The sequence below is a fragment of the Sphaerodactylus townsendi genome, linkage group LG06, assembly GCF_021028975.2.
Source record: "Sphaerodactylus townsendi isolate TG3544 linkage group LG06, MPM_Stown_v2.3, whole genome shotgun sequence".
Taxonomy (NCBI): domain Eukaryota; kingdom Metazoa; phylum Chordata; class Lepidosauria; order Squamata; family Sphaerodactylidae; genus Sphaerodactylus; species Sphaerodactylus townsendi.
Window position 1 is genome coordinate 127,409,668 of NC_059430.1, and position 22,650 is coordinate 127,432,317.

General features: G+C 49.0%; 1 protein-coding gene across 2 annotated transcripts; it reads left to right on the forward strand.

The window, feature by feature from the left end:
- The first annotated feature begins 4,445 nt into the window (after window positions 1–4,445).
- LOC125434982 (distal membrane-arm assembly complex protein 2-like) lies at window positions 4,446–18,502 on the forward strand. Of its 2 annotated transcripts, none has more exons than XM_048500895.1 (6): window positions 4,446–4,521; window positions 10,206–10,393; window positions 11,466–11,546; window positions 14,086–14,225; window positions 15,640–15,802; window positions 18,091–18,502. In XM_048500895.1, exons 1-6 carry the CDS (start codon window positions 4,456–4,458, stop codon window positions 18,302–18,304), a joined length of 852 nt encoding a protein of 283 aa, XP_048356852.1. In that variant the 5' UTR covers window positions 4,446–4,455; the 3' UTR covers window positions 18,305–18,502. The 2 variants fall into 2 exon arrangements, with proteins under 2 accessions (XP_048356852.1, XP_048356854.1); XM_048500897.1 differs by lacking the exon at window positions 4,446–4,521 and adding an exon at window positions 5,755–5,877.
- The last annotated feature ends 4,148 nt before the right edge of the window (window positions 18,503–22,650 follow it).

The following is a 22,650-nucleotide window of genomic DNA, read 5'->3' on the forward strand; positions in this document are numbered from 1 at the left end:
CCAATCACACGTTGCGTGAAGAAGTGTTTCCTTTTATTAGTCCTAATTCTTCCCCCCAGCATTTTCAATGGATGCCCCCTAGTTCTAGTATTGTGAGAAAGAGAGAAAAACTTATCTCTGTCAACATTTTCTACCCCATGCATAATTTTATAGACTTCAATCATATCCCCCCTCAGACGTCTCCTCTCCAAACTAAAGAGTCCCAAACGCTGCAGCCTCTCCTCATAAGGAAGGTGCTCAATCATCCTCATTGCCCTTCTCTGCACTTTTTCTATCTCTTCAATATCCTTTTTGAGATGGGGCGACCAGAACTGAACTGTTATATGTTATGTATAACATATACCATATGTTATATGGTAACAGCAGCAAGAATTGTATTTGCCACAAGATGGAAGACTGACCATTACCCAGATCTTATGGAATGGATGAGAAAACTCACCAAATAGATAAATCTGTGAACAATAAGTTGAATAATCTTATAAACTATGATCTGGGCAACTGAAGACATTAAGGGCAGTATGGAAAAGATCAGAAATTGCTGAACTTTATATCAATTATCAGATGTTTAAAAATTTGAACTAGAATCTCATGATGTTGGGAAACTGGATGAATAGCAGATATACCCAACTTTAACAAGATTACTATGTTCGATTTTATTATAATGCAATTGTTTTTTTTAAAAAAAATGGGAAGAAACCAAAGATTCTGTGCATAGACAATGGAGGAGAATACATGCCCAATGCTACACAGCAATTCTGGGCAGCCCAATCTAGATTTGGGGGGGCGGGGGCAAATTCACCTTTGGAACTGGTGCAACCTTGTTATCGACACAGTACCCACCTTGCAGCTCAAGTGTCAAATGTGCCAGCAGAGGGGGCAGATTTGCAGGTGGTTTTTTCTCTCTTTTTGATGCCTTGCTATGTCACCTGTACATCATTTGAAGGTGTTTCTGGGCAGCCCAATCAGGGAAGCTTTTTCAGCCCTGGCCCCTACCTGGTGGAACTCTCTCCTACCTAACATCAGGGCCCTGTGGGATTTGATGCAATTCACAGGGCTTGTATGGCAGAGTTGTTCTGCCATGCCTTTGGTTGAGGCCTATACAATTACATCTGTTGCCAGTCCTAATCCTTGTTTTAACCTTTAAATTTTAAGTAGATTTTAATTTCAGTTGTATTTTGATTAGTTTGGACTGATTTTAATGATCAATAGCAGTTTTAATTATTTATTGAATTGAGTTTTTCTGTGTTATGTATTATTATTGTAAGCCCCTCTGAGCCCTTTCAGGGACAGTGGCATATAAATTGAACCAAATAAGTGAAAAAAATATACAAGTATCCCGATTTACAAGCAGGTCTAATTTATCTCCCAAACTAGAAAAGTTTGTAAAAAGAAAATCCAGAGTTTTTGAAATTAAAATCAATTTATTGGAAAAAAAAGTTTCTGCCGGATACATTGATTGTCAAATATTACTAGGTCTTTACTCTTTGAGGAAGATTTTAACAAGCTCTGTGTCACAACCTCCTGCATTCCTGAGGAGGTAGCCAAAGGACAAATAACTGGAGCTTTTTCTGAAGAGCTAGAAGGCCTAATTTCAGTCCCAGAATCCATTTCCAATGGAGTGAATCTGTTAAACCATCAATTGGGTCTCCATCGGAGAACTATCAGTTAAAAACTGATCAATCTTAGTTTGTTTACATGACTTCTGACTGACAGAGGACAGGGAGGAAAGTTGCCGTTTCCTCACATTCTTCATCATGAATGATAGCCATAAAACAATAAAGATAAGATAAAAATTCATTCACCCAGAGGCAATGAGGAAGGTAAACAGGGAGCAGAGGAGAACCCAAGACGAAAAACAGTGCCGACAGCTAATTAAGTAAGTACAGATAGTAGAGTCTTTTAAGCAGCAAAGAATTCAAAAGAACAGCTTAAAAAGCTCAAAAATTGGCTCTTTAGCTCAGCTTATCACGTTAAAAATAGAATTTAAAGCTTCAACAAAAGGGAGATAAAAGTATACCAATCTGCTAGCAAGGCATCTCGGCATCTTGTTGCTCTCCGCTATCCTCCGCCATCCTTTTTTCAGATCACTCATAAGAGTCTAATATTGGCTACTGCTTCTTTGAGATTCTTCAAGCACAAAAGCCAGGAATTGAACTTTCTGTGTACAAAACATTTGCACCATTTCTGGGTACATTGTACTGTGCATGTGGATGCTACTAAGTCACAGCTGACTTATGGCAACCCATCAGAGGCGTAGCTAGGGAAAATGGAGCCTGGTGCAAAATCTGAGTTTTGTCCCCCCCCGCCCCCTTGGGTGGCCGCTGTGATGCTGGAGTCCACCCCCAAACAGCATCACTTTCAATGGTGTTTAAACTAGAGAGCCCAAATTCTCCTTTTAAATCCACCTCAAAGGGAGAATCTGGGGTCCCCAGTTAAAACAACATTGAAAGTGATGCTGTTTTGGGGTGGATTATCCCCCACCTTGAAACTGCATCACTTTCAATATTTAAACTGGGGACCTCAGATTCTCCCTTTAAATCCATGCTGAAGGGGGTGGATTTAAAAGGAGAATCTGGGGAAATTTGGGGGGTGCCTGCTGTCAGGCGTGCAATTGTTAATTTGGCAGCACTAAAATTTTAGGGTATCTTTAGGAGACTCTCCTAATGATACCACACAGGCTTGGTGAAGTTTGGTTCAGGGGGTCCAAAGTTATGGACCCTCAAGGGTGTAATCCCCAGCTCCTAATAACTCCCATTGGAAACAATGGGGGATGGGGCACCCCCTTTCAGAGTCCATAACTTTGGACCCCCTGAACCAAACCTCACCTAACTTGGGTAGTGTCATCAGGAGAGTCTCCCAAAAAAATCTCTGCAATTTTGGTGCTGCTAGCCTAAAAACTGTACCCCCTGCAGGCTAAAAATTGAAAAACACAAAAAAATACAAAAAAACCCACCTGAAAACCTGAACCTGAATTTTTGCAGGGGTGGGGGCAGGCGTGCCCCTGTGCAACGCGTTCCCCCCGTTCCCCTGGTAGCTCTGCCTCTGCAACCCATAGGGTTTTTAAGGCAGGAGATGTTCAGAGGTGGTTTGCCATTGCCTGCTTCTGGGTCACGGCCCTGGTAGTACTTGGAGGTCACTCACCCAAATTCTAACCAGAGCTGACCTTGCTTAGCTTCTGAGATTCAAGGAGATCAGGCTAGCCTGGTGCTCTCCAGGCACAGCAACTATCCATGTTGCCAACCTATCCAGTGAGCAACCAGCTAATGGGAGAGAGTAAACATTTGGGTTGCTAACTCTGGGTTGGTAAATTCCTGGAGGTTTGTTGACAGAGCTTTGGGAAGGTGGAAGAGGAAGGAGAAAAGTAGTTTGAATTTGTACCGCACCTTTCTCTCCTGTAAGGAGACTCAAGGCGGCTTACAAACTCCTTTCCCTTCCTCTCCCCACCTTGTGAGGCAGGTAGGGCTGAGAGAGTTCTGAGAGACTAGTCCAAGGTCTAGCAGGCTTCATTTCATCTAGCAGGAGCAGCAGTGGCGTAGGAGGTTAAGAGCTCGTGTATCTAATCTGGAGGAACCGGGTTTGATTCCCCGCTCTGCCGCCTGAGCTGTGGAGGCTTATCTGGGGAATTCAGATCAGCCTGTACACTCCCACACTTGCCAGCTGGGTGACCTTGGGCTAGTCACAGCTTCTCGGAGCTCTCTCAGCCCCACCTACCTCACAGGGTGTTTGTTGTGAGGGGGGAAGGGCAAGGAGATTGTCAGCCCCTTTGAGTCTCCTGGAGGAGAGAAAGGGGGGATATAAATCCAAACTCTTCTTCTTCTTCATATGGAGGAGCAGAGAAACCAATCCAATTTACCAGATTAGAGTCCATCATTCAGTGGTGGCGAACCTTTGGCACTCCAGATGTTATGGACTACAATTCCCATCAGCCAATTGGCCATGCTGGCAGGGGCTGATGGGAACTGTAGTCCATAACATCTGGAGTGCCAAAGCCTTACATGGAAGAGTGAGGAATCAAACCTGGTTCTTCAGATTACAGTCCACCACTCTTAACCATGCTGGCTCTCTTGAAGAGGAGAGTGGGGTGCAATCCCATAGAGGCCGCCTTCCAAAGCAGCCATGTTTGCTGGGAGAACTGCTGCCTGAAATCTGGAAATCAACTGCAACTCTGGGAGAGAACCAGGCCTTACCTGGCAATTGGCAACCCTGCCTGCCTTGACCTGTAGCCCTTAATGGGGTTTCCAGAATAATTTTTAAGCAGGCAGAACTTCCCCTCCTGCACTAGCCTTTCCTGGGAAGACCCTGTCGTTTTGCACATCCCCCTTTCCCCCTGGCAAACGATTCTCTGGTAGGCGCTCCTTTTTTAAAAGCATGTTCCAAATAAGGGCAGGGAAAGGACCTCCTGCTTCAGTCGCTGCGACTGAGCATGCTCATGAGCATCCGCGCATGCTCCGTAGCATGGAAAGGCAGTTCTGTTTCCCGAGGCTGTCACATGACTTATCCAAGATGGCTGCGCCCATGGCTGTAAGTGACCTGGCTTGGGTTTTCTTGGCAAGGGAATGCTGGAAGGGAAGGGGGGCGGGGATTTCTGCCGGCTGGAGAGTTGGTTGTGGTTAAAACTTCTCCATAGTCCTTGCTGCCATTTTTATAGAAGCCGCAGTGAGGGCAGAGAAAGAGCTGTCAGTCCCAGGAAATGTGCCTTTGTACTGATTTGGGAAGGGGAGAGTGGTGTAAAATGCTACACAGTCAACCCTCCAAAGCAGGATTTTTTTTCTAGGGGAACTGCTGTCTGCGAGATGGAATCCCTGTTCTGTCTTTTTAAGCTGTTCTCTATCTGTGCTACTGAACCATTATTCTTAATTTTTAAAAATGTTATTTAGAGTCTGCCTTCCTGAACCAAGTCAGTACAAAAAGGATGGGGAGGAGGCATCTAATAAGCAATGTAACAGGACTGCAGAAATCCATAATGAGGTATAAACATGAAACATTACATATTAAACTGCAGGAAATGGTACAACATGCACAGAAGTAGAATGCAGTGTGAGCAAGTCCCAAAACACCAAGGGACAGATAATACATATCAATACTATACTCCACAGTCTCGTTCTCTCTCTGTTGATGTATTTAAGAGCGAAAAGAGGCACTCTCACGCACAGAGCCGCCTCCGGTTCGGCTTCTCCACTCACCTTTCCTTCCAGCGCTGCTCTGGAGGGCTGGAGGGACACGCCCACACTACCCTCCAACCTCCAGGCCACATGGAGCCACAGTACAAGGCTGAAAGAGCCGCGGGTTGCAGACCCCTGCACTATACCAAAGTCACATTGCCCTGAGCCAGAGGAATGAGACTAGCAGATCTTGGAAGCTAAGCAGGGTCGGTCCCAGTTAGTACTTGGATGGGAGACCACCAAGGATGTCCAGGGCTGCTCCACAGAGGCAGGCAATGGCAAACCGTCTCTGGAAGTCTCTTGGCTTGAAAAGGCCCTGGAGTCACCATAAATTAGCTGTGACTTGATGGTACTTTCCAGCTCTCAAGTATCGTTCTCTTTGGGAAAGCCAAGTACGAGGACATGCATTTTGGGGCTCATTTTTCAAGTATCATAACACTGGAGGAGAGGGTTTTTTTAATTTGTCAAGTTTAGGAAGGATGTTGCTGTGGAACTCTGGCCAGATGGTGGCAGTATAAGAATGGAGAAAGAAGGTCTGATTTCTTGGCATTGAGCCACCTACTGATTATACAGGACTTGTAAAGTTGCAGCATTCTGGCTCAGTTCCTGTGCCTTTAACAGCTGTGTGACGGACAAAAAATTCAGTACCTGGATCCAGTAGCAGACCTATTCGGGACGTCTTTACCTTTTAAACCTCTGGCTTTATTGTACTCAGGTTAGTTCGCTCTGTCAACTTGGAAGTTCTTAATTGTCTGTTTGAGATTCTGGAGGTGGTTTGCCAATCTCCTGGGATTACAACCTGTCTCTAGGTGATAGAGATCAGTTCACCGGAAGAAAATGGCCAATTTGGAAGATGGACTGCATGGTATTATACCCCATTTAAGTCCCTCCCCTCCCCAAGCCCCACCTTTCTCAGGCCCCCCCCCCCCCCCAAAAAAAAAAATCCCCAGGTATTTTCCAACCCAGAACTAGCAACTCTAAGTGGAAAAAACACACGCATCTACAGCATGTATTATTCTGGCCATCATTAGCATCCCTACAGGGCAGGCAAGCATTGATACTCTGATGCAACAGATGAGTAACAAGGAGGTTTTCCTAATGATGGCGGCTGCTCTGTCCTTTTCAGGTGGTTTGCAGCAAATGACCCCACTTCCTTTCCCAGGAATGTTTAATGTTGGCTCCCCAGTCTTTTAAAGCCTGCAAGCACCTTTAGAATTCTGGCACAGCCTGCGTAAGTTTACCTTCAACCTTCTGTTACAGCCAGTGGCGTATCTGCAGGAAATGGTGCCCAGGGACAAGTACTGATTGCGTGCCCCCCTCCCCCAAATTGTGCCCTTCCCTTAAATTACACACACACACACACCCAATTGAGGCAGGCTGGTGGGTGAGCGAGTGGGGCGGGCGGGCAGGCGGGTGAGCAGTGAGCAAGGTGAGTGGGTGAGCAGCTGAGCAGCAGTGGCGGCGGCCAAATGCGCCCCCATATGACCCAGGGAGCCTGGGTTTCAAACTCCCTCATGTCCCCCCCTAGGTACGCCACTGGTCACAGCTTGCTGATGTTTACCTTCAGTCACACAGCGAAGACCCCTGTGTGGTGGGGGCAGCTGCTGCCATAGAAATGTTTTCAAAAATCTGCACCCGATACTAAATACCAAAATGCTTTTGTGTCATTATTTAGAGAGCCATTTAGCGACAGTTGCCAGTGATGCTGTTCCCATTGTCTTTTTTTGTTGTGCCAAGAGGAGTATATCGTCCTTTTTGCAGAAAAAGTAGTGCATAGGGGTGTAAGTTGCTGATGAATTTCTATCATTTAAATACATATGTCTAAGAGACACAGGAACGTTGTTGGAGACTCTTGGTCTGGAGCAGGGGTCTGCAACCTGTGGCTGTCCAGATGTTCATGGACTACAAATCCCATCTTTTGACTTTGCCCGCTCAGTTCGCCATTTTGTGTCTGAGCTATTGCATCCAGAGGGGGGAGAAGGCCCGGACCGCCATTTCTAGATGGGATGCAAAATCTCAGACACAAATTTCAAAAATCCACAAAATTAAGAAGGGTTTAAAGCCAAACCGGAAAGTTCTGCCCAGGAGACAAAGAAGAATCAACACCCTTGTGTCCCCAAGAAACTCCAGAAGGGAAATACGAATTAGAAGGGGGGTACACGACCGTAATTGTAAAGGTGATGCTTCTGTACACTTGGAATCTGGGTTGGGAGGCGAGGTCCCAAGCAAAACTGGCATGGATTCTTTGTTAACAGAGGTGGATTCTTGGTTGCACCGGTTCTCTCAATTGAGTCATCATAGGGATGAAGTGGCAGCAGCCTTACACCCCCTGCTTTTTCAAAATGTCAGCTGCGCTACAGACCCCAAGAGGTGGCTCTGTGCGGGCGGGTGATGCTTTGGTGTGTGTGACGGACAAAAGATTCAGTACCTGGATCCAGTAGCAGACCTATTCGGGACAGCTTTACCTTTTGAGCTGAATTTAGGATGTGCCTGCAGCTTAGGAAGTTAGTATTAGTTAGGTTCTTCAGTTAGCTGATGGGAATTGTAGTCCATGAACATCTGGTCATCTGCAGGAAAATCTACTAGTTCACCAGTGGAGGCACACAGCTGAGAAGCTGCGTATGTAATGACTGTGCGGGGGGGGGGGGGGGCATAGCTTTGGCCCACTGTGCTGGGCTTCAGATCTTGGCTCTGAACTTCTGTTTCTTCCCTGGTCACAACCTACATGGAGGGTGACTATCTGGGATGACTCTGAAAAGGTATTACATAAAAAACCAGAGGTCCATTAACTGTGGTAGCTAAATGGAACCTCCATGCCCAGGAGAAGTCTGTCTTTGGGTATGAAGTGTGGGGATAAAACAGGCGTGGACTTTCTGCAGGCTTCCTGCCGCTTTGAGCTGAATGGCTTGCTGAGGTTAACCAGAAGATGCTATTTTTTCAGTTTCTGAGTGAATAAAAACCACAAAGGGTACTTTTGTTGCCTTGTGGAGCAATTTTCTCTTCCCGCTGTGATGCAGGTGGTAAATATCCCACGGGCTGGGTTTGTTTGTCTTGGGAGAGGCTATAATGAAGCTTTTGTATGAAAGGGGGTGGGCGACAGAACTTCCTTTTCCTTGAGCCACGATTGATTTGGTGCAAATGTGCCAACTTGGAGAGAGCTTCAGAAGAAAAATGGGGTGGGGTGGGGTGGGGGAACACCTGCCTTGCATACAGGGAGTCTCTCCTTCAATCTCTGTCCTCCCTGGCCGAAAAGATCAGAAAGTATTTGATTGGATTTGAAATTTAATTTATATACCGCCCGGAGGGTTCAGGGTGGTGTTCAACATGGTAAATGACAACAACAACAATACAACAAGGCCAGGCATAATAATACAACATTTGCACCAGGCCCTGACAATAATCCAACAACCCCACCCAGGAATGCCAACAACCCCTCCCAGGAATTGCCACAGCCCCGCCCAGGAATGCCCGGCCACGCCCCTGTTGTGCCCCGCCCAGCCCCATTGGCGCTACGCCACAATTTGAATCCCACCACCATGGGAACCTGTTACTAAAATTTTTGGATCCCACCACTGGGTCTGTGTCATGATCAGCCCAGGTTTGACCCTGCCCTGCCTCCTACCCGGAAGGTAGGAACCTTTCTCTTCTCATTCCTGCTCCCTGCTCTGGTTGTATTTTCTCACTTTGCTTCTCAGGCCATGCCTTATCAGCTCAGTAGCCACCTGCTGTAGTAGCTCAGTCAGTGGTGTGGAATGTAGGTTATTTTGACCCCGAGGGCGGCTGCTTCACCTCTGGGCCATGGGACTGGTGCCATCCAGTAGTAGTGAGGGGTGGGGTGATGTGTCGTGGGAGTGACGTGGGGTATAATGGAGGAGAGCGTTGCTGGTTATGCTTAGTTCTGGCAACAGAAGTCTAAGTGTTTATTCCTGATGCTGTTTCATAATAAAGAAATCAACTGAATACAAAGTCTCATTGTGAAAAAGTCCAGGTATGCGGCCACCTGTTGTATTTTTGTCACTGGCAAAGCAGTCAAGATAACAATAAAATGTAATTTTTAAAAGTTTTCTCTTTTAAATGGAAATATGCTAATAATTTATATGCCATTAAAGGTTAAATGAATGAATGAATAAAATGTAATGAGAGAAAATGAAGAAGAAGAAGAGTTTGGATTTATATCCCCCCTTTCTCTTCTGCAGGAGACTCAAAGGGGCTGACAATCTCCTTGCCCTTCCCCCCTCACAACAAACACCCTGTGAGGTGGGTGGGGCTGAGAGCTTTCCCCGAGAAGCTGTGATTCAGGCCCAAGGTCAACCCAGCTGATCGCGGTGTGGGAGTGCACAGGCTAATCTGAATTCCCCAGATAAACCTCCACAGCTGAAGCGGCAGAGCTGGGAATCAAACCCGGTTCCTCCAGATCAGAGTGCACCTGCTCTTAGCCACTGCTCTTAGTGACTACGCCACTGCTGCTCCCTTGAAGTGGCTTTCTTACTGGAGCAGCAGTGGCATAGTGGTTAAGAGCAAGGTGCACTCTAATCTGGAGAACCGGGTTTGATTTCCCGCTCTGCCACTTGAGCTGTGGAGGCTAATCTGGGGAACTAGTTTAGCCTGTGCACTTCAACCCATACCAGCTGGGGGACCTTGGGTTAGCCACAGCTCTTCAGAGCTCTCTCAGCCCCACCCACCTCACAGGGTGTTTGTTGTGGGCAGGGGAAGGGAAAGGAGATTGTAAGCTGCTTTGAGTTTCCTTACAGGAGAGAAAGGGGGGTAAAAATCCAAACTCTTCCTCCTCCTACTGCAGGCTGGAGTTAAAAGCAGCCTCAAATGTGCAAGGTATGGAGCCTGCTGGTCTAAATGTTCACCTGTCCTTTAGCAAAAAGGGAGTAACATATAAAACAGGAGCCAGTTTTGACCTCTCCCCCCTCCCTGCAGCTGTGCGATAAGAAAAGCTCTGAGGCTTTTGCTGGAATCCCTCTCCACTGTGTCTCAATAAAACACGCAGCCCTGCTAAAGCCCCCCCCCCCCCCCCGTTTATTCTTTCTCCAGCTCCGGCGTGGCAGACGTTTCCTCTCGTTGCTGTACGCTTGTCCACGGTATAGTAGCAATTTGACCGGCCCCAAGCCCGGCCTGAAAGGACGGATGCTTCCGTATCTCTTCGACCGCTTCTATGACATTGAAGCCTTTGTAGAATTTGGCATGAAGCTGAAAAGTTGGAACGTGGAAAGGAAGAACAGGTATGTGTGGCCCGTTTGGGGGATTTTTGCCACGTTTCTAGTCCTTGCAAAAGCCCCTGCCCGTGGCTGGGTGAGGTCCACATATGTTTGGAGTCCTTGTATCTCAGAGAATTTTCCCCATCGAATGGGGGGAAGAATTAGGACACATAAAAGGAAACACTTCTTCACACAACGTGTGATTGGTGTTTGGAATATGCTGCCACAGGAGGTGGTGATGGCCACTAACCTGGATAGGGACCGGATTACACCGGTCCTGTACCAACTGCACTGGCTGCCAATCGAGTACCGGGGTCATGTTTAAAGTTTTGGTACTGACCTTCAAAGCCATTCGCGGCCTTGGCCCTGCTTATCTGAGGGTCTCTCCCTATATCGCCCTTCTAGGCCCCTCCGTTCATCGGAGGCGGACCTACTGGTGATCCCTGGCCCCAAGGCGATCCGGCTGGCCTCTACAAGGGCCAGGGCTTTTATGGCTCTGGCCCCTACCTGGTGGAACAGGCTTCCAGGTGAGATCAGGGCCCTGCGGGACTTACAAAGTTTCCGCAGGGCCTGTAAAACGGACCTGTTCCGCCAGGTGTTTGGCCAGCCGGGATGATGTCAACCCCGCCATAAGAACATCTGGCCTCCCGTGGGAACATAAAGAGGGGAGGGAGGGGTTGAAGCCATCGGTAGTCTTGGTATTTTATGTATTTTTAATGTAAATTTATATATTATGATGATGTTTTAAACTGTTTTATTATTGATGGACACCGCCCTGAGCCTTTGGGGAGGGCAGTATATAAATATAATAAATAAATACATAAATAATAGCTTTAAAAAGGGCTTGGACAGATTTATGGAGGAGAAGTCGATCTATGGCTACCGATCTTGATCCTCCTTGATCTGAGATTGCAAATGCCTAAGCAGACCAGGTGCTCAGAAGCAGCAGCAGCAGAAGGCCATTGCTTTCACCTCCTGCACGTGAGCTCCCAAAGGCACCTGGTGGGCCACTGCGAGTAGCAGAGAGCTGGACTAGATGGACTCTGGTCTGATCCAGCAGGCTCGTTCTTATGTTCTTATGTTTTCAAATCCCCAGGCACTATATCGAGATCCAGGAGAAGTACGGGCCCGATATTGCTGCCGCCGCCTTTGCCCTGATGCTCCGAGGAGGCATTAGGTACGTGAAAGCTGTTGTGGTCGTGGGGTCACATGGGCTGGATGCTGGGCCTCAGAAGGGGGTCTTGGGTGTTCTTTGAGTGCCCTTTCTTACAAACCTCGCACATCCAAGGCAGGCAGTTGGCCTGAAGCTGACCGAGGGCTTCTGTTGCCAGTCGTTCGTTGCGTCCACAATTCTGTTGGTTTCAGTTTATAGGGGAGGGTCTGGAGAACTGGGTGGTCAGCTCTCATAAGAACATAAGAAAGCCCTGCTGGATCAGGTCAGTGGTCCATATGGTCCAGCGTTCTACCTCACACAGTGGCCCACAAGTTCCTCTGGATGCTCAATAACAATGCATGGAGACCCAGACCTTCCCTGATATTGCCTCCTGGCACTTGGGTTCAGAGGACGACTGCCTCTGAATATGGAGGTTCCCTTTCGTCCCCAGGGCTTTGCAGCCATTGATGGACTTCTCTTCCATGAATCTAGTAGCTTTTAGAAGTCATCTGTGCCTCTGGCCATCACTGCATCCTCTGGCAGCGAATTCCTCAGCATAGTTTTCCTTCCTCTTCCACGCTGGAGCCGCTGGTAGGTCCCGGAAAATTTGCCCTCGAGTCTTGTGGGGAGAATGGAATGAGAGACAACATAAGGTGCTGTGGAGTGGGGGGATTGGTGGGAATTACAGAGACCCCTTCCTTTGGTGGTTGTGGGTTTTTTGGGCTGTGTGGCTGGCATCTTCAGAGGTGTATCACAGAGAGAAGTCTGTTATACACTGTGTCCAGACTTCTCTTATAACAGTGGTGGCGAACCTTTGGCACTCCAGATGTTATGGACCACAATTCCCATCAGCCCCTGCCAGCATGGCCAATTGGCAGGGGCTGATGGGAATTGTAGTCCATCACATCTGGAATGCCAACGGTTCGCCACCACGGTCTTATAACAGACTTCTCTCTGTGATACACTTCTGAAGATGCCAGCCACAGATGCAGGCGAAACGTCAGGAACAAGATCCACCAGACCACGGCCACACAGCCCGGAAAACCCACCACAACCAGTTGAATCCGGCCATGAAAGCCTTCAACACCCCTTTCTTTGTTTAAATCTGGAGAGCGACCTACCTCACAGGGTGTTTGTTGTGAGGGGGGAAGGGTAAGGAGTTTGTAAACCCCTTTGAGTCTCCTATAGGAGAGAAAGGGGGGATATAAATCCAACTCTTCTTCTTCTTAAATGGAACTGTCTGGGCTGTAGGCAGACAGGAGCTAGATCAGGGGTCTGCAACCTGCGGCTCTCCAGATGTTCAAGGACTACAAATCCCATCAGCCCCTGCCAGCATGGCCAATTGGGGCTGATGGGATTTGTAGTCTATGAACATCTGGAGAGCCGCAGGTTGCAGACCCCTGAGCTAGAGTGTGGCCGGGTGGCCCAGAGTCAAGGCAGACAGCACATGAGGCATAGTCATAACCAGTTTAGAGTCAGGGCAAGCAGCAAGCAAAGGCAGTCCGGGGTCAGGGCAGGCAGCAGGAGTGGTCAAGACCGTCCAAAGTCAAAGCACGGGCAGGAGGTCAGGCAGGCAGGCTGAGAGCAGGAGGTCAGAGGGAGACCAGGCCGATCACTCGTTGCACCCAGGCCGAGCCAAGCCCACGGCAGGGTTTATATAGAAGGTCCCGGCTAATGAGGCTTGGATCCTGGAAAAGCGCAGTCCTCCTCAGATGCCTCCATCTGGCAGAGCCTTCTGCCATACCTTGCAGCAATGCAAGCACTTCTCCTTTTATTCTGTAACTGCAGCCTCTGCCTTTGCCTCCTTCATGCAGCTGGCTCATTACTGGTGATCCCTGATGGCTCTCCCAGCTGCACAGCATCAGGCTCTGTTTTTGCTTGCAGGGAAGGGCTTGCAGCTGACTCAGCTTCCTGCACCTCCTCGTGAGGTGCCAGCTCTGACTACACAGTGTCTTCAGACTCTACATCAGAGTCCCCAGGTCCTCTGATAAGCTATTGCAGTCCAGGGGCTGGCTCATGATGCCGCCCTCCCTTATCCGATCCAGGACCCTTTGTTCTCAAACACTCGTGAATTCTTTGCAAAGAGGGCACTAAAACAACTATATTTTAAAAGAAGAAGAAGAAGAGTTTGGATTTATATCCCCCCTTTCTCTCCCGTAAGGAGACTCAAAGGGGCTTACAATCTCCTTGCCCTTCCCCCCCAACAAACACCCTGTGAGGTAGGTGGGGCTGAGAGAGCTCCGAGAAGCTGTGACTAGCCCAAGGTCACCCAGCTGGCGTGTGTGGGAGTGCACAGGCTCATCTGAATTCCCCAGAGAAGCCTCCACAGCTCAGGCGGCAGAGCTGGGAATCAAACCCGGTTCCTCCAGATTAGATACACGAGCTCTTATCCTCCTACGCCACTGCTGCTCCTGAAGTCTTTCATACCAGGAAAAAAACACTTTTTGCAACCTGGATAAATTCTGCATGGAATGTGTCCATTTGCCTTCTCCTTTTGCTTGAGCTGCCCAGTAAAGGTGTCCTCAGTGATGGTGGAGTGAGTTTGTGTGTCTGTTTGCTGCAGGTTCCAGGGCCAAACGGAATGGTACCGAGAGCACAACATAAAGCGATACCGTGTGGGTCTTGCACATTACCAAGGAGTCCCCTTGGAAGCGGTTGACTTCAGCGGCTCGATCCTCAACTACGACGGTCTGGGCTGCTTGGGTAAGAACCTGGCCTTGGATCGGGTCCAGTGGGGACGATTCTTGGCCTGCGTGTTGCACTTTTTGAACACGCCAAGTGTGTTTTCCTCACCAAGCCTTGCAAGAAAGGGAGGGAAGCAGAATCCCTGGATTCAAGCTCTTATCTGGTGAATCAGATTTGTTTCCCCATTCCTACATTCCTCCTGGGTGACCTTGGGCTAGTCACAGTTCTGTCTGAACTCTCTCAGCCCCACCCACCTCCCAGGATGTCTGTTGTGGGGAGAGGAAGGGAAAGGGAGTTTGTGAGCCGCCTTGAGTCTCATTGCAGGAAAGAAAGGTCAGATAGAAATCCAAACTCTTCTCGTTTTCTCCTGAACCTCTTACTGCTGGGTTTGGCTTTTGGTCCCTGCCCCTGAATCCAGAAGACGTCAGCCACTAATCCAGGCTGAGCCAGATCTGAGCCCCAGAACTTCCTTTTACTGTTCTGACCCTTGAGGTGTTTTTTTGAAAGAGGGTGTCTCTGAGCATGAGCAGACTGCTGTCTACAGAGAAAAGAATCAACTAAGGCTAACAGTAATGCATGTATTGTGTCAGTGCCTGTCTTGTACGACAACCAAAGACGTTGAAATGGCGCGTCCTGTGTAAATTATGCCAATTAACTTATTCTTGTCTATCCATGCGTCGTAGAATCGGTAGCCCACTCCCCCCCCCGCCCCCACCGCCTAGCTTACACAATGAGCCTTCCGTGCCCTTGGGAGCAAGACACCACTGGTGGGCCACTGCGAGTAGCAGAGTGCTGGACTAGATGGACTCTGGTCTGATCCAGCAGGCTAGTTCTTATGTTCTTATGATGTAAGACTTCAGTCCCAAAATAAGGCAAACTGTAATTTGTAAACCATAGGCCAGGGGTGGGCAATTATTTTTTCCATGGGGCCGCATAAGAAACAGAAAATATTGTGGAGGGCCGGGCCAAAAGGCAGGGGGGCCAGTCAGGGTCATCCGGCGGGCCGGATGTGGCCCGTGGGCCGTATAATGCCCAGGTCTGCTATAGACCTTTATTGGTATATTAAAGCATAATGAAGCATAGACGATTTCTGTGGGGTAAAGCACGGGCTAGCGCTTTAATCCCTGATGCCCTCGACCCCCCCTTCCCTGGGGTCGAGGCGCCGTGGCTGCAGCATTGTTACAAAGAGGGAGATCCAACCATTATAATACAAAGAGGTAAACCCAAAGGCAGGAACCATTTCACACCTAGAGGAGGGGTGGGCTGATTGCCCATCAGCCCACTGACCAGAGGGGAGGGGGAGACGGGCTGGCGCCTGGCACCAGAACAGTAGTTGATGTTAATGGTTAGATTATCCTTCCCCTGTCTAAGGAGAAGAAGGGCCATCCTGACAGATGACCCCCCTTCTCTTCTGCTCCCCTCCTCCATGCAGTTCACCTGAAAGCACTGAAACATCTGGATCTCAGCCGCTGCCCCAAATTGGATGATTGGAGTCTGAGTCGACTGCACGTCTTCCAGGACACGCTGCAGGAGCTGTCCCTCGCTGGCTGTCCCCAGGTCACCGAGAGGGGGCTGGCTTGCCTCCACCATTTGAAGTGAGTACCAGCCACTGACTTGCGCATGGGGGGTGGGAGGGGTGTCCCAAGCTTTTGGCTCCGTTTCAACGGGACACAGGCTGGTACCTGTTTGACATGAGCAGCATTCCACTTTCAACGAGACGCACACAACGCTGCCTGGCGAGAACCAGCGTGGTGTAGTGCTTAAGAGCAGGTGCACTCTAATCCGGAGAACCGGGTTTGATTCCCCGCCGTGCACTAGAGCTGTGGAGGCTTATCTGGTGAACTAGATTAGCCTGTGCACTCCAACACACGCCAGCTGGGCGGCCTTGGGCTAGTCACAGTTGTTTGGAGCTCTCTCAGCCCCACCCACCTCACAAGGTGTTTGTTGTGGGTGGGGGGGAAGGGAAAGGAGTTTGTAAGCCCCTTTGAGTCTCCGTACAGGAGAGAAAGGGAGGATATAAATCCAACTCTTCTTCCTCTTACGCTGAATCAGACCTTCGGTCCATCAGAGTCAGTATTACCTGCTCTGACTGACAGCTGCTCCTCAAGGTCTTGGGCCTTTCTTGCCCTCCTGCTCCCATATCCTTCTAACTAGAGCTGCCGAGAATTGAACATGGGACCTTTGGCACACCTAGCAGAGCTGTGGCATCTCTGCCCAAAGTGGTTCAGACGACTAACATTGCGCCTGCCAGCATCCCATGGAAATCAAGCCTCTGTCCTTTGCCTGGGATTGGCAAAAGAGGCGTTCAAATTTGCCAGGCAGCGCGGAACCTCTAAGACAGCGGTTCTCAACCTGTGGATCGAACGACCCCTTTGGGGGTCGAACGACCGTCTCACAGGGGTTGCCTAAGACTCTCTGCATCAGTGTTCTCCATCTGTAAAATGGATAAATGTTAGGGTTGGGGGCCACCACAACACAAGGAACTGTATTAAACGCGCTCCAATTAAGGCGCTCCAAAGGGTGATCACTACTGCACAGAGGATTATTGGCTGCCCTCTCCCCTCCTTGGAAGAACTCTATAATTCCCGAAGCCTAAAGAAAGCCCAAAATATTCTGAGAGACCCGTCTCATCCAGCACACTCTCTTTTTGAACTGTTACCATCCGGCAGACGATACAGGTCTATCAAAACTAGGACAAAGAGGCTTAGAGACAGCTTCTACTCTAGAGCTGTGGCTATACTGAACTCTGCGGCTTCGTGTTGATGTGTTTGGGGCTGTGGAGGAAGGGGAAAGTGAGGATGGGGTATGAGTCTGAAATTGTGTGCATTGAGGAATGCTGCTGTAAATTTCGTTGTGCGTGCACAATGACAATAAATGCTTATGCTTATTAGGAAAGTTGAGAACCCCTGCTCTAAGAACCCGGAAGGCTTTATGAACAGCCTAACTTCCTAATCACCCAGCTTCTTCAGTCCGACTAAAAGACAGTGGAGCGGAGATGTTTTCTGAGGCCAGAAGCCAAGAGATACTGGCCGGGTGTCGGGCTGAGATGGCTGGAAAACCGGATGAGCCAGAAGACGCTTGGGCAACGGGGCATCCCCTTCATTTGGAAGTTTGCGTCACCGCTCTGATCCGGGTGTGGCTCCTGCCGGATTCCTTTGTCGTGCTGCCCTGCCGAGATAGTGATACCAATTTCCACCTGAGGATTTGTCCCTCCCCGTAATTTATATGACCCCCGCCCCTTGCCCCCAAAATCTGCTTTTTTTCCAAACTGGGATGGAGGATAACTTGTCCTAACACAGCTCATCGAGGCATCAGCCGTTTCAAAATGTGCGGCTGAAGGCAAGAGAGGTAAAGAAAGGGAGCAAGCAGTTTCTTTCTCTCTTGGAATCCTAGAATTCTGGGTCACTTAGTGTCACCCAACAAGAGACTCCAAGCCCAAGGAAGTCCTACTTCATACCACATTTAATTAACTTATGGAATTCACTGCCACATGATATGGTGATGGCCCTTATCCTTGGGTAGCCTTTTTTTTAAGAGCAGGAGGATTCCCAGAAGATGTCCCCACTGAAGCTTATTAACCATAATAGCTAATGGAGCCTCCTGCTTTAGGAGCAGCGTACCTCAGAGCTGATCTCTCATTTCCTGTTTCAGTTAACACACCGGGACCAAAATAGCTTCTAGGTAGGACAATAAGAAAGGATACTTCCACTTTGCAGGTCTTGATTAAGTAGTTGAAGAACTCTGTTTGAAGATTGCTGCCCTGCTTATAGGGGTGGGGTGTAGAACAGGTGTGCTAACAATAAAATGAATTGATTTTTGTTTCAGGATTAAAGGAACAGGAAGCGAAGAATGCAGTTTGATTAACCTTTTCCCTCCCTTGCAGGAGCCTCAGACGCCTGGATGTCTCCGACCTCTCTGTCCCCAACAAAGGTTTAGTTCGGATCTTGCTCGAGGAGATGTTACCCGAGTGTGAGGTTGTCGGGATCCGCTACGATGATGAACTTGCTCTGTGTGACGAACCTGACGCTCACCAAGGTCAAATAGAGAAGTTGCCGGGAGATGGCTCTGTCCGGAAAGCTACTGAGATCCCTACGTGAATGGGACAGCTGTAGGATTTCAGAGATATTTTTTCCCCTCCCCTCTCCACCCTCTGGATCCCTCTGATCACTCTCGGCACTCAAGTTGACTCAAGGAAAACAAAAAGTATGTTTGTTCTAAACTACGCCTGGATTTCTATAAGTTATTATTCCTGGTAGTCACCCTTGTAATAAATGGAACCTACACGTTCAGAGACAGTATGCTTCTGGCCAGGGGCATAGCTATAAGGGGTGGGGGGCTGTGCCATGCACCAGATGTGTGCCAGTGGGTCACGTGGGGGGGGAAATGCCCCCTGACCCCTCCCCCTTCCCCCAACCCTCCCCCTTCCTCCCTTCCTCCTTCCCTCCCAACCCTCCTCCGTCCCCCCCACCCAGAGGTGGGATCCAGCAGGTTCTCACAGGTTCCCGAGAGTAGGTTACTCATTATTTGTGTGTGCGGAGAGGGGGTTAATAATTGGTGATTTTGCCACATGATTTGTGCCTTAGTTACGCCCCTCCTCTCAGCAGTAGCGCGCAGAACTTGAAGCAGTCTAGCAGGAGGTGCACCGGCATGCGTGGCAGCCTGCGCCTGCGTGCATTCGTTTCCTGCCCAAGGACCGGTGCAGCAGCTGCATCCTTGCCACAGCCCCACCCAGGAGTGCCCCGCCCACGGAATGCCCGGGCACGCCCCTGTCATGCCCCGGCCAGCCCCATTGGCGCTACCCCACAGTTTGAATCCCACCACCACGGGAACCTGTTACTAAAATTTTTGGATCCCACCACTGCCCCCACCTACCTTAGAAGCTGCCTCGTGGGAATTACACTTCCCAGGAAACCTTGCGAGCCCCAACTCCTTAAGAAGTTGGGGCTCGCAAGGTCTCCTGGGAAGTGTAGTTCCCACCAGGCAGCTTCTTCAGTCAGCTGCACTTTGCAGCCGGCTAAACTAAGGTCAGTGGAGGGCGTGGTGGGGGGTGAAGGGTGAGGAGGCGGGGCCAGCCTCCATTTTGCCCCAGACGCCATTTTGCCCCCCCTACACAGTGGCAGGATTCAAATAATTTAGCAACCAGTTCCGAAAGGACTCAGTGGTGGGATTACAACCATTCTCTGAACTGGACAAAACAAAATTAGCTACCGGTCCTACCGAATAGGTGCGAATAGGCTGAATCTCACCAGTGCCCCTTCGCCTCTGCTTCTGGCTTCTTGTGGAATGTTAATTTTTTTAAAAAATCGTCATAATAGCCAGAATTAAGCAAACGAGCCACCCCGCCCTTAACCTCGAGGTTTGCCAGCGAATCGACTGGAGTCAACCTTCAGTTTGAGTGATCTGCTGATTATTTTACAGACATTTTTATGGCCTCACACCTCAAATTGTGTTTAACTTCCTGGAAAGGTTCTTTGTGTTCTCTGCACCGGGGAAGTCTGATTCAAACTGAAGTGCCAGCCTGTTCTGGCAGAGCAAAAATCTGTCTAGGTTCTGTTACAGGGTAACAACAACAACAACAACAACCTTTATTTGGCATTTAAAAATAGGTTCTAGAGCGTTGCCAGACGTTTTTGAAATACAAATCAAGAGTACATTCAAAGCGCAGACAGGAAGACTATATAGCAGTATACATTACTTAGAAAGTTCTGTCACTTGTAAAAGAAATTTTGCTACTTTTTCCAAGAGCACGACATCTGTGTGGTTTAACAGAAGCTCCACAACAGAACAGTCAGAGTCACTTTCAGATTTGTCTAGGGCCAGCCTGGGAGAGAAATTCCTAATGCCCACATATCTTGGACAGTCAAGAATAATGTGAGCAAGAGTCTCCACTTGATTTTTACAGTGTGGACAAACCCGATCCTGGAGAGGGATGGATAAGTAACTACCCTTTGTGATGGCCGATGGGAAGGTATTGGATCTGGCCCTTGTGATAATCCATCTCTGTTGGGGTTCAGTTAATAGTTCAAGATATTTGGCTATGTGCCCCTGTTCCGGTATTATTCCGACAGAGACGGGTGAGCATGATTTATTTGCTTGCCCCAACAAGATATGATATTCCTGTTCTAGAAGTCTACTTTTCAAGGTTTGGAAAATCTCTCTGGGTGTCAGCATACAGGGTATAGCTCCACACCACACGTGCCTTGGATGACCCCATAAGCATGCCAGAAAGGCAGCAGGTCACCTTAACACAGGGGTGGCCAACCTATGGTGCCCCAGATGTTCATGGACTACAATTCCCATCAGTCCCTGCCAGCATGACCAATTGGCCATGGTAGCAGGGGCTGATGGGAATTGTAGTCCATGAACATCTGGAGCAACAGTATCTGGGAGTTAAGGTAGACTGCTTCTGAGTGTGGAGGCTCCATTGGGTTCGTTTTCTTCTGAGCAGAGCCTGTGCTGCTTATCTCAAGGCAGTGTGGTTGTCTGAGTTGACCGGAGCTGTCGGTGCCGTTCCAATATTTACCCACTTTGCCCCCCCCCCAAAGGGTCTTTCCAAATATATACCAGGAATGTGTACAAAGTGAGGCCCAATCCCAGATGTGCCCTTTCGAGACTTGTAGGAAAAGCAGATGTAGAGGGAAGTTTCTTTTTTTATTATCTTGAATCTTCTTGCCCTTTTGGGTTGAGTAAAAACAATCCCCATATATCAGTGGTGGCGAACCTATGGCACAGGTGCCAGAGGTGGCACTCAGAGCCCTCAGAGGTGGCACTCAGAGGTGGCACTCAGAGCCCTCAGAGGTGGCACTCAGAGTACACAGAGTTCATCATGTGGGAGGGGGGTGGGAAATCACCTCCCCCCCACACACACACATCTAGGCTGGCCTGGGCATGATCCTTTACCTGGGAGTAAGCTCAGTTGCTGGCAATGGGGCTTGCTTCTGAGTAAACCCTCCTAGGATCGTGATTCACCCATTTGAAGCGTTGCACGGTTGCTTCACCAAGCTTACTCCTGAGTAACGCGCGCCTCTGAGCCAACCATTTTTTCTAAACTAAAACCTCAGTATTCAGGTTAAATTGCCGTGTTGGCACTTTGCGATAAATAAGTGGGTTTTGGGTTGCAATTTGGGCACTCGGTCTCGAAAAGGTTCGCCATCGCTGCCATATAATGTTGAAGGCTTTCGCGGTCGGAATCCCTAGCGTGTTGGGGTTTTTCCGGGTTGTATGGCCGTGTTCTAGTGGCATTTTCTCCTGACATTTCGCCTGCATCTGTGGCTGGCATCTTCACTCTGAAGGTGCTAGCCACAGATGCAGGCGAAACGTCAGGAGAAGATGCTACTGAAATACGGCCATGCAACCCAGAAAACCCACAACACACTAATCCCCATGTACCTTGCTCGACATTTGCGGAACTTCTCTCTTTTGTGCCAATTGGTCGCGTGTGCCTCTGCGGGGGGGGGGGGGGGGGGGGGGGGAGCGCATAGTGCTGCTATTCGCTGGTCTCAGCAAAATGTGGGGCTCTTGGCCCCCATGGCCCTTGTTGAGGGCGCTTGGTTTCAGAGCCCCAGGTGGAAGGCAGGTGGGCCTTTTCTCCCAGGAGGTTTGCAGCGGTGCCTGTTGACGAAAACACAGCAAGCCGTTTTGCAAGTCTGAACTGGTCCAAAGGTGCTCGAGAGCCTCCGGGATTAGCATGCTTTCTACAGCCACACAAAAAGAACTTGAAGCTTTAAAAACAAATTTTTCATATGTAACTTTCAACAGTCCCTTCCTGTGTTCCAACACTGAAATGGATCCGAATAAACAAAAAATCACGTGGTGCTAAGAGCCAGAAGAGAAAAACTGCCCCATTGAAACGTTTGTCGGTGTGTTCTGGATTTTTCCACAGTAGTGAAAATACTTTTTAAACTCTATCCCCACCACCCCCAATTTCATGGAGCAGACAAATTATGGGGCATCGAGTGGGGAAATCCACATTCAAATCCCTGCTCAGCCGTGAAGCGTGCGTCATTCTCAGCTTGTCAGATTATTTGCAAAGGTAACTTACAAGACAGCAGCTACGTGTGAGAGGTTTTTTGGATTTATATCCCCCCTTTCTCTCCTGTAGGAGACTCAGAGGGGCTTACAATCTCCTTGCCCTTCCCCCCTCACAACAAACACCCTGTGAGGTGGGTGGGGCTGAGAGAGCTCCAAACAACTGTGATGAGCCCAAGGCCGCCCAGCTGGCGTGTGTTGGAGTGCACAAGCTAATCTGATTCACCAGATAAGCCTTCACAGCTCAGCTGGCAGAGTGGGGAATCAAACCCGGTTCTCTAGATTAGAGTGCACCTGCTCTTAACCACTACACCACGCTGTGCTGCTCCTGGCAAAAAGAGGGGGAAAGACATAAGCCGCAGAAACACTCATTCATTCATTCATTCATTCATTCATTCATTCATTCATTCATTCA

Excerpts from the sequence above, each read along its gene's own strand:
- LOC125434982 (XM_048500895.1), top strand. The coding sequence starts at position 4,456 with ATGGAAAGGCAGTTCTGTTTCCCGAGGCTGTCACATGACTTATCCAAG. Across the intron at positions 4,522-10,205 it reads AGATGGCTGCGCCCATGGCT|CTCCGGCGTGGCAGACGTTT; the intron begins GTAAGTGACCTG and ends TTCTTTCTCCAG. Across the intron at positions 11,547-14,085 it reads ATGCTCCGAGGAGGCATTAG|GTTCCAGGGCCAAACGGAAT; the intron begins GTACGTGAAAGC and ends TGTTTGCTGCAG.